The following is a 16,982-nucleotide window of genomic DNA, read 5'->3' on the forward strand; positions in this document are numbered from 1 at the left end:
GTCAAAATTGGATTGCATTAGCTAAACAGAGCAAATGGCCACGTGACAACTAGCCTGTGAAGACGAGCTTCATGGACATAACATCTGCTCTCACTCCAGGTGGCACTGCTCGAATACAGCAAGAGGGTCGTTTGTAGTACCTTACATTAGCAGGCTTCCTACAATAAAATACCTTCAAAGCCAAGAGTGTTATTTGAGGTTTGGGTCTTGTAGCTGTGCTAATTTGCATCTACACAGGCCCTGGGAAAACAAAGACCAGTATTTTGGCGCCTGAAAAGGGTAGGGGCTGCTGGGGCATGAGCAAGTCATGGAACTATAATGCTCAGCATTCCACACTGCTAGGTGTTCTCATACACACATTAATACGCACAATTGCGCTGTTAACTAGTCGCATATTAGCGAATGCATAAGACCCTGTATGAAAACGCTGAATATTAGCTCCATGCACACGCATCTGCCCCAAGTTAACTAGCCATCAAACCCCACATACTCACACATTACATATTCACATACAAGGTTCCATAAGCTTTAAGGTATAAGATTCAAGTATGCACATTTACTATAATTGCTATGAAATAAATGTTATTTCGTAACTAAGGTTTTATACGTGATAAGTAAGCCATGTTTGGTATTGTACTGATGTGTACTCTCTCAACAGTATTCCGGTAATATCGATGGAGAGATTGCAACATGCATTCTCAACTTATGGACCGCAGAGACTTCAAGCAACAAAATGTACATTATATGAACAACTGTTAGGATTTGCATGAGGCGGGAAACCAGAGACCTCCAGTTGTTAGAGGCTGGATTGTGTCTATTTGAACCAACCTGTTAAATTCCTTGTAACATATGCCCTCTCCTTTAGGACCAATGGTATTAGCAACAAATTTCTCTATTGTGTTGTTTATTCCTGGGGGGTATAAATGTGTGCTCTGACCCTGGGTTCCTATTCTTCGTGCTGAATGCTGATGGACGAGGGGTTTCTTGCTGATGCCTAACATCTGGACCAGAGAGCGCTGCGTATGTATAATTGTACTTGGGTCTGTATAATCTCTTTGAGCTAAGATTATATGAGGATCATAGCGTGTAACTGCTGTACTTCTACTTGAATAATACTTTGTGCTTTGGAACCACAGGTTTTAGGTCTTAAGTCTTTATTTACTGTATGACTGCGTACGCAAAATAGCGTCATCCTTAGAGGTTTGTAGGCAGGATATTAGAAGGTATAGGCAGGGGTATATAGAGGTTCAAAGGCAGTATCCTTACATGTTATGCACTCAATGCTGCCAGTTATCACTATATAAACAATACTCTGATTTTTTTTTTTTGTAATACTTTCCTTTGGGTGTTTTTTATATAGTGCCCATGCAAGCATGAGGAAAACATACAAATTCCACACAGGTGGGCCATGTACGTGAGTTGAACTCAGCACAGCAATGCTTACCACTACGTCATCTGTGCTGCTCACTTTGTTTTTATGTAACACTTTCCAGTGCCTACAAGAGGCTACATAATTTAACTTCTATTGTACCGTTACACTTGTGAGTTGCACAGTGTTGCAATGGATAGCTTTGCTGCCTCACAGCACTGGGCTATTTGGTTTAGATTCCAACCAGTGTCCTATCTGTACAGTTTGTATGTTCTCCCTCAATTTGTGTGGGTTTTCTCTCACAATCCAAGAACATAGTGGTAGGTTAATTGGCTTCTGACACAAATATTATCCCTGTTGTGAATTTATGTCCATGTTATAGGGCAGGATTAGGCAACTTGTGGCACTCCAGGTGTTCTGGAACTATACCTCCCAGCATGCCCTGGCACCGTTTTCGCATGCCCTAACAGCAAAACTATGGCAGGGCATGCTGAGAGGTATAGTTCACAGCAGCTGGAGTGCCACAGGTTTGCCTTATGCCAGCAATAGGTAGGAACTGAAATATTCTCTATTAAGCGCTGTGATGTGTTCTCTATATATATTTATTTATATAACTTTAAATACATAGGTATTAATACAGGTTAGGTATGAAATACCGGCAATCGGGATGCCATCTGTCAAAATGCCGATGGCGGCATCCCGATGCTCGGTATCCCGGGTAAGTATGCTAACCCTCTGCCCTTCATATAAAGGTATCTTTTCCGGCCATTCCTTGTGCTGTTTACACGAATCAAAATTTCAAGTCACTCACTTAAAACAAGAAGCAACAAATCAATAAACTCCTATTAGCAAACGCATAGGAACCCACAGCTCAACAACAATGTGTCACCAGGAGCCAACTTACATAAAAACTAACCATGTAGAAAGGGCGTAATATCATATGTTTCATTCAACCCACTTGGTGCTAACGTTCCAAGGGAGTAGATCCAGAAAGTTTCTCTTTGCTAATAGTTTAAGGATGTCTCCACCTCTTTCATCCAAAACAACATGCTCGATTGCCTTGAAGGAAAAATTATCTAATTTTGAGCTACAACATTTAAAAAAGTGTCTCGATACACTGATTTTGTACATTTATTTAAAATATTTCTAGTATGCTCCAAAATACGACTTTTCAATTGGCGCTTCGTTTTCCCAATATATCGTTTCCCACATTTGCACTCCAACATGTAGATAACAAAAGTGGTTAGGCAATTCATTTTTAATCTCCCAAGACCTACTATTATCCATATTCCAAAATGTTCTTCTTTCCTTACTAGCAAATTTACATAGTTTGCACCTATTACAAGGGAAAAAGCCTTTACTAGACCCAAGTCAATTACTATTCCTAATAACACTTAGATTACTTGGCGCTAGAGTATTCTTAAGAGTCCTAGCTCTCTTGAAAACCAATATGTATAGGCAACAATAAGAGTAAGAATAATCTAAGGAGAGATGAGAGGGCAGCTATTGGAAATTTAGAGTAGAATCATGATATTGTTATCAAAATGGCTGACAAGGGGAGTGGGATGGTTATTTTGAACAGAGTGGATTATTTGGAGGAGGCCTATAGATTGTTAGATTATATTACCACGTATTTGAAGGTCGAATTAGATCCAACATGTAGAATTGTATAAGAAATTAGTTCACTTCTTGAAGAAGGAATATTAAAAGGATTTTTGAGTATGGATGAATTTAATAAAATTTTTAATCCTTACCCTAGAATGGCGAGTTTTTATCTAAAATACATAAGCGGCTAGCGAAGCTGCCAGGTCGCCCAACTATTGCAGGGATTGATTCTGCTACTTCCCATTTATCTGAATTTATCGATTTGTACATTAGGAACTACAGTCAGGTGCATAAATATTGGGACATTGACAGAATTGTCATATTTTGGCCTCTATTCACCACCACAATGGCTTTGAAATGAAACAAACAAGATGTGCTTTAACTGCAGACTTTCAGATTTAATTTGAGGGTAATTACATCCAAATCAGGTGAACGGTGTAGGAATTACAACGGTTTCTATATGTGCATCTTGTTTGTTTCATTTCAAAGCCATTGTGGTGAATAGAGGCCAAAATATGAAAATTCTGTCAATGTCCCAATATTTATGCACCTGACTGTATGTTTATAACTCTTGAATCATATGTAAAGGATTCCACCCAGATCCTTGAGTTTCTTTTAATGGGTTCGTTTGGCAGGATGACTTTTGCTGGTGTACGATAGATGTTGAAGCCCTGTACACAAGTATACCGCACGAGAAAGGACGAGATGCAGTTAAATATTACCTGGACCAGGATGAGAATTTGAGTGTTGGTGTGAGACAGTTCATCCTTGATTGTATAATGTACATTTTGATGAATAATTATTTTAAATTCCAAGGTGAATTTTATATTCAACAGTGCTGAACCGCGATGGGTACACCGTATGTGCCCAGTTTCGTGACTTTATATCTTGGTTTATGGGAAACTAACACAATTTATAATAATAATCCGTTTTTTAAACACTATATTGATGATGTTCTTATCTAGGTACCTCAGGGTAGCCACCAACCTCTCCTCAGCCGGAATGGCCATCCTCATGCTGGTGTCCTGCCTCTGGATATAGGGAGTCACCAGAGGCAGCAACTCCTGGAATGTGGCGTCATCCATACGCAGGTTGTTGCGATAATCGTCCGGGTTGTTCTCTCTAATATCCATCAGCAGGGGCATATGGGAGCGACTCTCCCTCCTAGTCAGCCACTCCTTGGTCCAGCACAACTGCATCCTCCTCCTCCTCAGCTCCTACACCTTTCAGCCTCAGATAGCCATAGGCTAGCAAAAGCTTATGGCGATGGGAATCACGTTAACGATTTCAAATCGGAAACAACGCATCGTATCGTATGACCAACTGTACACCATTTGTACACACCGTAGAGAGAATTTCAAGGGAAATCGTACAACACATCTTAAAGTAAAAAAATCGCACTGTGTATGGGCGGCTTTAGAGGTAGGTTTGGGTGGCAGCATAACAGTACACCCAGGCGCTCCCGGAGTCTCGGATCTACTATACAAGTTCGGGGACAGATTAAAAAGAAAAATAGTTTTTTTGATAGAGTGTTAGAATTACTTCACCAGAATACAAGATAAGCAAGATATATTAATATTGTACCATCTTCATTCATGCTGGTACAATGGGGTCTGGGTATATAAACTCTTGATATTTAACAGTAGGATGGAGTAGTAGACAAAGTGAAACCTGTCTGCAGGGTGTACTTTAATCTGATGGGGATCACTAGTAGCCATATTCAAAACATGAGATACAGGCATGCCAGGGCCTTCATTTCTGCCACCCTAACTTTGAATGGCATTCATTCATGTGTGGCTATGGAGGCTGTGGGGCCAGAGGGAGTATCTGGAGAACTGTCCATCTCCCAAGGGTCACTATATGGAAAGTTAGGTTTTTCTATGCTTCCTCCTTGTTGTACATATTTGTACTTTTCATAACTTGCCTGACGTAGCTGCACAAAAATGCTGAGCAACGTGCTCACATGACCTAGTAGATCTTGCCAGTCTGTCATTATGAAATTGCCTATATCATCATACAAGTACAAGCAATAAATCAATTACCTTGTCTATTTTAAACCAGCATAATCTTTATGGTCTTATATAGTAAATATAATATATTAGCAATGTTTGTTTTCTTGTTTTGTTTATGCTGTCAGACCACCAATTTCTTGTCTGTGCCAGATTAGCACGCCAAAAATATTCCTCTGACTGGCTTTAGAGCATTGATGAGGGGGCATCAATGCTCTAAAGTCAGACAGAGGAATATTTTTGGCGTGCTAATCTGGTTGACAGTACAACTCTCTTCTAGTACTGGGGACTTGCAATGTCCGCAAGATAATTTACCAGGTGGTGGGCCATTCAGACTTCAGGTCGGCACTCACCTGGTAATTCTCTAATCTTTTCTTCCTGATAAGGACCTGAAGTCAGAGGTGCATTATAAATATGTAAAAGACGAAAAACAGTGTCCCAGACATAATGATAGGAGTGTGGGACTGCTCTACTTATTAAGAACACATGATTACAGAAGATCCACCTGTCCACTACCAGAGTTTCACAATGATATATGATAAAATGTTATAGTGGTGGAATTTTTATCTGGCATAGGGGTCCTCTATGGTCCTTCATTTTATTTATTTGTTTATGTATTTATTTAAAAATATAGGAATGTAGTTAGTGTGTGTTTTGGCAAATAAAAAAAAGTTGAATAGTAATATACCTATATGCAGCACTTTACCATGACAACTTATACTGTTGTTTTTAGAATTATTTCTTAATATTCCAGATGTTGTCCGACCGACTATATATTAGGTCACATAGGATTGGGTTGTATCTTTATGATTAGGCCACAGAACCAGCCACTTGGGTTGCGTTTTGAATCTTCCTATGTATGGGCATGTGGAAACCTTAAGCCCTAAGTACATACTTATTGATAGAAGACGGATCGTGTACATTTTAGACTACTTCTGGCATTAGCCATAACATATACTGTAACTCCTTTCCCCTCCACTAACCTCATTGCTGTTCATTTCTCCTCCATTATTTTCACCCTCCCCTGTTTGTTTTCATTATAGTTGGGGCAATTAAGTGGGCTTGTCTTTCCAGAGTGGAACTTCTCCTGTATGTCTCTCCTCCCCCATTTCACCCTTCTTCACACTGTAGGAAGCTGTACTGCATTTTCTTATCAGATGTGTATACAGGGGGAGGAGGGGAAGGGAGTAGAAGGGGCTGCATCATGCTTGTTGATAAACTTGCTCTCTTACACAGAAATGTATTTAGCCAAATATGTAACATGAAAACAGATTTACATTTCCTATTGAGATCAGTGTCCACTCTTGTATGGGGTGTGGATTGAAAGATCTACAGTAAAAAGGTAAACAATGTCTAGATAGACACCAGATGTTAGACAGACAAAAGGTCGACACAACCCTTTCTCTTTTTATTTTTTTGTGTTTCTAACCCTAATCTTCACCCTAACCCTCCCTCCTGGTGCCTAACCCTAACTGTCAGGGTAAGTGCCTAACCCTAAAAAAATAAAATAAGTCTACCATTTTTGAGTCAACAAATTTTGTGTCGACCTTTTGGCCACGACGACCATTCTTGCATGTCGACCATTCTTACCTGTCGACTTTTAGTGTGTCAACCTGTATGACATGACATTTTCAGTGATTGTAATAGTAATCATCTGTTTTGTTTATCAGGTGTTCTGGCCCTGTGGGCTCTCATTACACACATCATGTATGTACAAGACTTCTGGAGAACATGGCTAAAGGGACTGCGCTTCTTCATCAGCATTGGGATATTCTTCTTTATCCTGGCTTTCATAGCGTTCATCACCTTTCTCGCTCTTGCCATATCGAATCATCAGTGTAAGTATGCAAACCTGCTGGTTAGAAGGTGGTATAAAATTTTCAAGTTGAGCGAAGCTATATAAAGAAGAGCGTTTTACGTGCGGTGCAGTAGCCGCAGTAGGAACACCTGTTTATTGTAGAGTTGCTCAGTGGTAATCGACATCCGTACAGAACAGAAAATGCTGCATTCATCTCTGCAGTAAGCGTGGGAGACATTTGTTCATCAGGGGATATGCTCTTAGCTTGGATGAGCCCCTTGGTCTGTATGATGTGATTTCATACCCTTTAAATTCACTTTATTTTAGTACTGTTTTTAGTTCTGTGTTTACACAATTGGCGCATGGATGGAGGGAAAGGGACTGATGCAGAGCTGAACACAAGTTTGTTTGTGGAGCTTATATTGTGCGTTTTCACACTGTATATGCTCCGGATTCAAGTGTACTCAACTATGGGAGAAGTGGAGTCCTACGCATCTCAAGCGCAGAATACATACGACACGTTGATAATCAGAATTTCGACAAGCATTGTTGAGTCACCGGAACGCAGATAGTGATGTCGGCAAGTGCTACTTAAAGCATTTTACCTATTCCGGCAGTATGTACAACTGTCAACATGATGGTAATTATGTTGACTGTAGCACTGTTGGCGCACAAAATGCTGTATTTGGCAATTTACAGTTGCCCACATCACTGTCTGCGTTCCGGTGTCCCCATAATGCATTCTAATTGTTGACAAGCCAACTACGTCCCTCAGACGCATATACACTTGTAACTAGGTAGGAGTAACTGCGCTGTAACATATCGTTCTCCCATAAGTTTAGGCTATACAGAGTTATGGGTACAGGTAATTATGCCTGTCTTCTGACCTTATGTCAAGTCATAGGAGTGATGCACGAGCTTAATGATAATGGAGACAGCTATGAAGACAGGAGTTATAGATACCTGAAGTTTGATTGCGGCGATGCACTCATATGGGTAAATGCGCACGTGTAGCGTGGGAGCAATTACAGCCAACTTCTGTTCAGCTCTGCATCAGCCCCCGGTCTTTGTTTTGGTAGCATATTGGAAATTTGTATTTTATTTGGATGACATAGAGCAGTGGTTCTCTGTCCTCAGGATCCCACACAGGTCACGTTTTGCAGGTCACCCTGCTGGTACACAGGTGTATTCATTACTCACTGACACATATTTTAAAAGTTCCACAGGTGGAGCTAATATCTCACTTGTGATTCTGTGAGGAGACCTGGAAAACATGCACTGTTTGGGGTCCTGAGGACCGAGTTTGAGAACCTGTGACCTAGAGGATCTGGGTATAATCTATATAATAAGCGAGAAAGCCTGTCTGTCTGTTTGTCCTTTATGCACGGCCAGAGTTTTTGACCTAGCTCCACCAAATTTGGCAGGGTGGTGTAGTTTGACCAGGATTTTGTTTTTGCCTAGGTTTGAACATTGTCAGGGCCACACACTGTCACACAATCCCTACATATGGGGACATTCTTAAATTACAGTACACAGGTTCCAGGGCTGGCTCAAGTGGAAATTGGCAGTGTACCAAAAAATCTGTGTGAAAGCTACAAAAGTATCCTTTTAACCACAGTTTAAGCATCATGCAAGTTCATATTAAACCCAGAGTTAAGTCCTTTTTTAAAGTGACCATATATATGTCAGCCCTCTGTGTTTGCATGCAAGGGCACACCTAGAACTTTGTAGGCCACATAGCAAGATCTTAAAAGTCCTGCTCCCAAGGTTAAAAAAAGAAAGATAACATTTGCCCCACCACACAGAGCCCATTCAGGTTATGCCACACAGTGGTAGTGCCTCTTATACATTATGTCACACAGTAATGCCCCTTACCGATTATGCCAGATAGCAGTAGTGCCCCATATAACACATAATTCCAAACAATAGTAGTGCCCTTTACACTTTATGCCACAGTAATGCCCCTTATCGCATTATGCCACATTACAGAGGTTCTGTGACTGGCTGTCTTCATGCCTGGATTTCACCTGGTTTTAATGAGCCACCAGTTTAAAGTGATGATATGGTAAACCTACTTATTCACTATGGGTTTTGTGAACAGACAAGTCCTATCACCTGAAAGAGCGTGGAGGCATTAAAACATGCATTTAAGGGGCTTGTGGGGCTATCTGATGCTGTTGGGGGTATCAGATGGGCATTTTAGGGGGATGTGAGGAGGTCTGAGAGGCATATGGGGCGCTCTAAAGCATACATTATGATTTGGACCCTGAAATGGTCAGGTAGGACCCCAGTCTTTTAAAGTGGTGGGTCCCTGGGATCCACAAATTTTGTCACTCACCGCGATCACTGGGTGTACTTCAGGGTCCAGTCTTCAACCCGGGCAATGCTGGGTATCCCAGTTAGTATTTAATAACGTAAGACTTCATACAAGTTACATTTGATCTTTTGGGGTGTGGTGTATTTGGCTGTGATAAGACTCCTCGGGGACCGCTTTGGTGAAATGCATTATGAAAATACAAGGGACTGTATTGCATGTAAAAATAAACAAAAACTGTAAAAACTGTGTAATATGGTAACTAACGTATTACGATTTATTTAAAAAAAATATATATCAATTGAAAACGATAACATTACTTTTATTTCTGCTTTAATTCTTTTCCTTTTCTTTCCTCATCCAGCCATCACTGATCCAAAGAGTTTATACTTGTCCTGCATATGGAGCTTCATGTCCATGAAGTGGGCCTTCCTGCTTGGCCTCTACTCTTATCGGTATAGGAAAGAGTTTGCCGATATCAGCATCCTCAGTGACTTCTGACCCACAAATCTCTTGTGACTGAACGCGGGTCCTTTTTAAATGTGTTTAAACACTTACCAGCTCCTTTTCTGTCGCCCTGATATTCCACAGTGACCATCTGAAGGAAACGAGACATGGGAAGCGTCAGAGATGTTGAACATTACATATTCACATTCTCATTTTAATACTACGCTCTGATTCCTCTATTAGTACTTTTTTTAAAGATTAACTTTGTTTTTTTGTTGTTCCTTTCTTAACCTAATTTGGTTATGGGATTTGCGAATAGTATTTTTAACAGTAGTAATAGAACGTGTCTGTCAGGCAGACGTATTCCGCACGGTCACTTTATTCTCTACTCTGCCCAATGGAACTAGATTGTAAAGGTCTCTCCTAAATGGGACAAATTCATTTCCGATATAAATTAATTTGCCCCTGTGTAGGTGTGTGTGTGAGAGGGTGTATAGATCTATAATGTACATTTTGGCCTGTGTGCCAAAAAAACAATCACTTTTAAATTAATGAGTTCTAGGTTGCAGTTGAAGGCCCAGGTTAACTCTGGAACATTTACTTGTACAATTTATTTTTTTATTTTTTTTTGTATGATGTTTTTAGTATTTTGTTACAAATGCCCCCCCCCCACCCCCTTCACTTTTAGACAAGCCCACCTTTACCTAACATGCCACACACGTATAACTTACAGGGGATTCCCCCAGTTCCCTGAAGCCGACTAGCACTGTTGCAGATGGATAGATAGTTATATAAGTTCTTGTAGATGATGTGTATCAGTTAGTGTATGTATTTATTTGCCCTCTTATGCATGTAATATTCAGCTTGTCTATCAAATATTTGCACTGACTTTTGTTTTAACTGTTAGCGCTTCCATATATTGCATGTGTCAATCATGAATCGTAAAAACTATTTATCTTGTGTTCTGCGGACACTTTCTAGGCTGTGTAAGTTGTTTTTCTTGGGTGGATACATGCTGGAGCCTAGAGATCTCTCTCTCCTGCCAGCTCCTGAATTACAGTTAAAAATTGACTGACCTAAAAAAGAAGTGAAAAAAAATTATATATATATCTTTATTCAGAGCCCAGTGATCAGTGATCGAATACAATATGATGTATCCTAAACAGGGCATTCTTTAACCAAGCTTTCGGCAGTGAGGTTGGTGAGTCAGCCCTGTTACGTAGTGTACGGTAAACAGGTTGTGTGAGTGCAGCTCCTGCATTTCATCTGCGTGCGGCCATGGCACGAGGATGACCATCCCTCTCTGACCACGATACCCACACGCGAATACGTACATGAACACAGAGTATACTTTATTAGAACAAATGTTGTGTGTCCCTCTTAATGTTAGTGTATGTTTATGCACAATCTCCTGGCTTGTAAGGTGACTCTGGAAATTGCACAGGCACATGTTAAGCTGTATACACACCTATACAATCATCGGGCCGTTCATTCAATATCGAGAGAACGCCCATTGGATTGTATAGGTGTACCGATGCATGAGCATCAACCGATAACTGCTTTTAACGCCCCTGCAACGGTCTGGATCGGGAGGTCGCATCGTATGTACAGTTTAATATTCGTCGGTTCGACCTCCCGATCCCATAGAAGACTGTACACACTGTGCTATGTCTGCACAGTGTGTACGCGGCTGGCGGGGTCGCACTGGGGACAGACTGCACGCTGATTGGGACAGTTTTACGATTGCAGGCTGATTTGGCGTAAAAGTGCGTACCCAGCTTAACTCATGTTGCAGACATCTAATGAATGTATAAGCTGATTTGTAGTTCATCCCATAATATGGCGCCCACCACCGGGTTCTAGTTTTCCACAAAATGTGATCTGGTCTGTTAAGCTCAGTAATATCAGTGCAATTAAATTCTGTTAGAAAAGTAAAAACATGACACTAACTGACTGTAAGGGGTATATTAACTAAAGTGCGGGTTTATAGAAGTTGAGATGTTACCCATAGCAACCTATCATCATCTAGCACCTTTTAGAAGGTAATGGCTAGAATCTAAGTACAAACTGGTTGCTATGAGCAACACCTCCACCTCTATAAACCCACAGTTTAGTAAATATACCCCTGAGAGACTGTTGAGAAGAAAACAATTTGATGTCTGAACGCTCTGCAGCACTGCCAAGCTTATGATCAGTTTCTTCAATCCACACGCAGCTGGCATGGTGGGTAAACTACGTTCCCTAACATTATATGGGCTGCCATTTTGTGTGTTTGGTGATTGGCTTGTGTGCTACATCACTTGTACTGTGTTCTATAAATGTCCCGCTTGGAATGAACTGTGTAATACAGCCATTGTTGTATTGATGTACCAGGTTATCAGTGAATTACATTTTAAAGGAATGTCCATCTTCAGACAACTCTAATTTGTTGGGTTGTACAGGTTTTACTGTAGATTCTTTTAATTTTGTTTTTTTTTGAGCCGCTGAATAATATATAAATGGCCTTGATGAAAAGCACAGAAAGATGACGCCATGTACAAAAGTTAATTAATATTTAACATTACTAATTGTATGGTGGAAGCCCCCTTCATAATATGGGTTAAGCTTTGTACACGTTTTTCCTTTAAAGATGGCACGTTTGTCCCATGTGGATAATGAGGCAATCATTTTCCTATGTACTTGTGTGTTGCACATTAAGTTTATAGTAATACTTCCCTATCTAGAACATACAGTGCAAGTGGTTTAAGAAATGCCAGTGTAGAGTCTTTCATATCCTTTATAGGACAAGTGCTGACCACATTTTCCTAGAAAAGAAGTCTTTGTCCACGTTTGTCTTTCCGTAATGGTTCCACGTTACAGTGCAGGCTAGGACTGAAGGCAGCATGTGTGTGTTAATAAGATGTACACATGCATTGTTTTCTTTTGACCTATGTTTGTATTTCTAATACACTTTTTCTTTTCTTTGTCTTTACCGCGTGATTGGATATACGTCTGCTGTGACCAGTTGTGGGACAGAGAAAGGAGAGCACATGATGGCTCCTGGGTCAGAGAGGTTTCCCAGAAATTAAGTTTTCTCATGTAAATACATTTTCCCACATCGCATCCAAATGTGTACAGATGATAAATTCTAGTCACTATTTTTGCTTTATGATTTGCATAGTTAGACAATGGAGGGGGGCTCCCGCTGCCGGTTATATAAAGTCACTAAGGAAGTAGATTACAATGTCAGATAGCACAGGCCATACTGTAGTATGGCTTTAGCTTTTCCTGTCTACAGGCTGCTATGATAACCCCTGAGATAATGTTAATAAGCAGCAGAAATTGAGGGTAACACTTTCGGGCACAATTGAATCGCTACTCTGGTTTTCTGTTTGTTGAAAACTGATATAAAAAGGGAAAGTCTGCTATTAACACACTGCTGCTTATAGGACACATTCATTGCTAAAGATTAGTGAGTTGTGATGTAGGACCAATTTTACACATGAACATGGCAGCAGGCAGTGAGCAACAGGGGTTCTGTTCAGTCCCTTAATGTGATATGTGTCATAAATAACAGACTTTTTTCATTATTGTCTTATATACAGCAAAGTACTCAAAGACTTAATTACACCAAGTATTGTAACCATTCATTTCTTAAAATGTGATTAATGCTAAATATTATTCTTACAGTTTTGTACCTAATCTCTACAATTGCTGAATCATTTCCTTGTTCTAGTAAATTCACACTAACTCCAAGCGTAGTGTCACCACCTTCTCATCTGCACTCCCCGACCTCAGCTACCAGCTCTGTATGTGCATCAGAAGCTCCTGCAATTTATTTCCTAAAAGTAGAGAACTTAAATGTGTGACTCCAATGACAGAAAACATTTCAAAATCTAGAGCTAATTTGCATTTCTAAACACAATTAAGTCAGATTGTGTTATTGTTATAGTGACGTCTTCCTCGGAGTCGGGGGGGGGGGGGGTGTACGAAGGGATCCGGTCACTATCCCGGCACATGGGATGCCAGCGCTTAGAATACCTATCAGAATCCTGGTGTCGGTATCCACAAGGTAAGTAGAGGGGTTAGGGTTAGGCACTAAAGGGAGGGTTATGTTTAGGATGCGGGGAGGAGGAGGTTAAGTTTAGGCACAAATGGGGGGGGGGGTTAGGTTACCTACTGATAAGTGTATGTATCCTAACCCTGTCGGGCTGCCGGCGTCGGGATTTTGACCACCAAGATCCTGACAGCCAGCATCTCGTCTCCAACCCTGTACGAGTACTCACAGGGAGAATGTATTTATTACATCACATTTATAACATTGTAGTAAACAAGGAATTATGCCCCAAAGAGACTTATTATTGACAAATGCTGAATAAAAGAAAATTCTATTTGTGTGTATAAAGTAGGGATGTGCAGGCTCGGCTTTTCCCCGCCAAAAATCGGGTCTCAGAAAAAGGCAAAACGTCATCTTTCATGGACAAACATCTTCATTCCAGGACAAAAGTCCATGAAAGATGACGTTTTGCCTCTTTCTGAGACCCGATTTTTTTTGGCGGGGGAATATCCGAACTAATCTGAGCCTGCACATCCCTAGTATAAAGCTGTTTTTATATATTGCTATCAGCAGTCGCTTTTTTTTTTTTTTTTTTCATTTGTGTAAAGGGAATTGCCACATATGTAAAGCACACGCTAACTAGTCCATCACTCTATCTGCATGTATAAGTTCATGAGCAAGGTCTGGCTGTCATTACTGTTGGACTAAAACCTGTCCCTCTATTCAAATGACACTGTATTTTAATGTCGATTTCTGGTCAGTCTGTTATCTCAAAATTATAGGGCTATGGTTCATTATTTTATGTTCTTGTATAGCAAACATTTTACATAGAAGTAAGATATCACTAAGGAGCTACTGTAAATGCCTCTTTCATAATGTATGCCATCTACTGGCTAATATTGGTATTGCAACTATCCAGTTTTTGTAACCGTTTTGACTATATCTCATAGCTTAATTCCACTTTTCTGTGTATCACAATTATATTCATGTTATGTTTAATATGTCTTATGTTTGAGTGTGAAATGTTGATAAATTTAGCACCTATTTGATTTTCAAAGTATTATCTCTGCTCAGCTAGGCTGCTTACACACTGACTTTATTTTCCTTAACACATTATAATACAAGTAACAAAAACCGCTTAGAAAGCTCATTGTGTTTGTGTGTTCAATCTGATTTTTTTTTTTCCTGTTCTTTTAAATGTATCTGTGAATGGATTTTATGTTGTCCAAGCTAACTGCATGTTTAAAAACCACCTATGCAAACCCTTAGTAACTGCATTTCATCGCATTTACCATGCGCGCCTATTGAGATGAATGTATATTTTCAACTGCATTGACGACAACCAGGCACACGGAAATGGAGACAGAAGCATAAAAAAATAATGTAAGTTACTGTACATATTTGGGTTGTTTGTGTATATTGTCTTCTTTGGGACAGTTATTTTTATTTTCACACTCTATTTCATACACTTAAACACAGTCAGTGTGCACACATACGTTTTATTCTTTGTGTAGTAGTTGTGTAGTCTGAGCCAATCCATGGACATGGAAAAAACAGACCACATCTTTTGTTCATCATAAAATTGTAATGCAAAATGGATCTTTTCTATTTCTGTGCAATCCCTTGTTGGGGTTGTTAAAATGTAGATTTTTTATATTCTGTTCCATATATGGTAAATTAACCTGTGAGTATCCAGCTGTTGAACTACAAATCCCAACATACCCTGCCATACTGTCACAGCAACTGGAGAGCCACATGGCGCTGTCTTTAATATATTAGGGTATTGCTGTTTTGTATAATATGACATCAATTTTGCAGTACTTTTAACCCACAAAAAACTGGAATGAGTAACGTTTTCATGTATAAAACATGTATCTTTGCATTGTATCCATATTCATATCTTATATTCTTTATAAATAAATATGGCAGATATCATTTTATCTGATAGCGTGATTTACTGTGTTACGGTTTATTTAGCACCAATTGTGTACATATTTTGCTGATCCGCTAAATTGTACACTGCAGCTACAGAGTTGGTCTTCATTACATCAACAATTGAGCCCACTTGCAGTAGTGAAGCTGGGCCTGATTAATAGTGGGCACGATGGGACTGCAGACTCAGGCCTCTCCTCTCAAAATACTACTGTTGGCCTTCAGCTGCAGTCCCCAGGTCTAAACCTTTCTCTGACATGTTCTCTGCTTTCTAATGAAGCAGATAATAGAATGAACAGGAGCCACTGGCTTCCATGTAACTTGATTTGTGCACACTGTAGACAGGTCACATCTATGGATGGATTTTGGCTGCCCATTATTAAGTGGAGGTGCACGGGCTTCCGACTTTGAATTTTCTGATGCGATGGTAGCTAACCATTGCATCAATTTGATGGCTGTACCACTCTGATCGTTTTGGCATGCCCAATAGAGACCTGCAGCCAAAACACATTAATAACCGTTGTATATTATCATTGCAGGACCTATGCTTCCACAGCAATCAATTGCTGCTAATGTTGGAAATCTACCATTGAATGGAAAAACACTACTCTTGCAACAGAACCCTTGATGGTTGTAAACCCCATCTTCTATCTATGTCCATTCCTAGTGACATAAAGGTGCCCATCCACTAAACTATTTAATTGAGCGATTGAACGATAGCTTTATCGTTCATAAATCATTTACAATTGTCTTCTAGTGGATGGGCACTTTAACTCTGGCAGCACATCTGAGGAGATCATGTGGTGTGTTCTCACGCTCTACCTTGCAAGGCCCTTGTATGGAAAGCTGTCTAGTAGTGAGTGGGGGGCATGTGTAGCATGCCTTTATGTGGAGGCATGAGCAGAGTGTAAGTGAGTGTGGGCATGTGTGGAGTGCAGTTTATAGAGGCATGGTAAGAGATGTGAGTGACATGGGGAAGAGGTGGTGTGAATACCTGTGAAGGGGCTTATACAGAAGTGGGTGGGACTTACGATTTTTCCCTTACAATTGGGTGGTATGCAAGTATCATTGGAGATGTTTCTTTGGCATGTGGGGTAAATAGCATGTGAGGTGGCTTATGGAAATATGTCGGTGGCATGTGAAGAGGGGTGTGGGGGAGGTTTAAGTGGTATCGCATGGGAATACCATGTTGGGAAGTGTTTGGGTCGAATGGGGAAGTCTTAGTGACTTGTGATGAAATCTGAGTGGCATATATGGAGGTCTGAGGAATGTAAGGGCATATTAGGGGCCTGAATGGCATGTTGGGAGGTATGAGTTGAATGTGAGATTAACTAAATGGTGTTCCGCGAGGTCCTGGAATCCCGACACCTGTCAGAATCATGCCACCAGCATCCCAAAGGTAAATAGCGTGGTTAGGGGAGGGTTGGTTTAGGCACTGGGAGAGGTGGGTTAGGTTACCTTCCGACCGGTGT

General features: G+C 40.4%; 1 protein-coding gene across 1 annotated transcript in view; it reads left to right on the forward strand.

Annotated features, from left to right (window-relative positions):
- SLC48A1 (solute carrier family 48 member 1) overlaps positions 1-15,513 on the forward strand; it is a 36,308-nt gene extending 20,795 nt beyond the window's left edge. The window contains exons 2-3 of the mRNA XM_088465980.1: positions 6,654-6,821; positions 9,460-15,513. Of these exons, the coding sequence (XP_088322106.1) occupies positions 6,654-6,821; positions 9,460-9,596 (305 nt within the window). The 3' untranslated portion in view covers positions 9,597-15,513. The remainder of the gene's footprint in view (positions 1-6,653; positions 6,822-9,459) is intronic.
- Positions 15,514-16,982: the final 1,469 nt, after the last annotated feature.

Source organism: Taudactylus pleione, unplaced genomic scaffold (assembly GCF_031769625.1).
Source record: "Taudactylus pleione unplaced genomic scaffold, aTauple2 ptg000065l, whole genome shotgun sequence".
Classification (NCBI taxonomy): domain Eukaryota; kingdom Metazoa; phylum Chordata; class Amphibia; order Anura; family Myobatrachidae; genus Taudactylus; species Taudactylus pleione.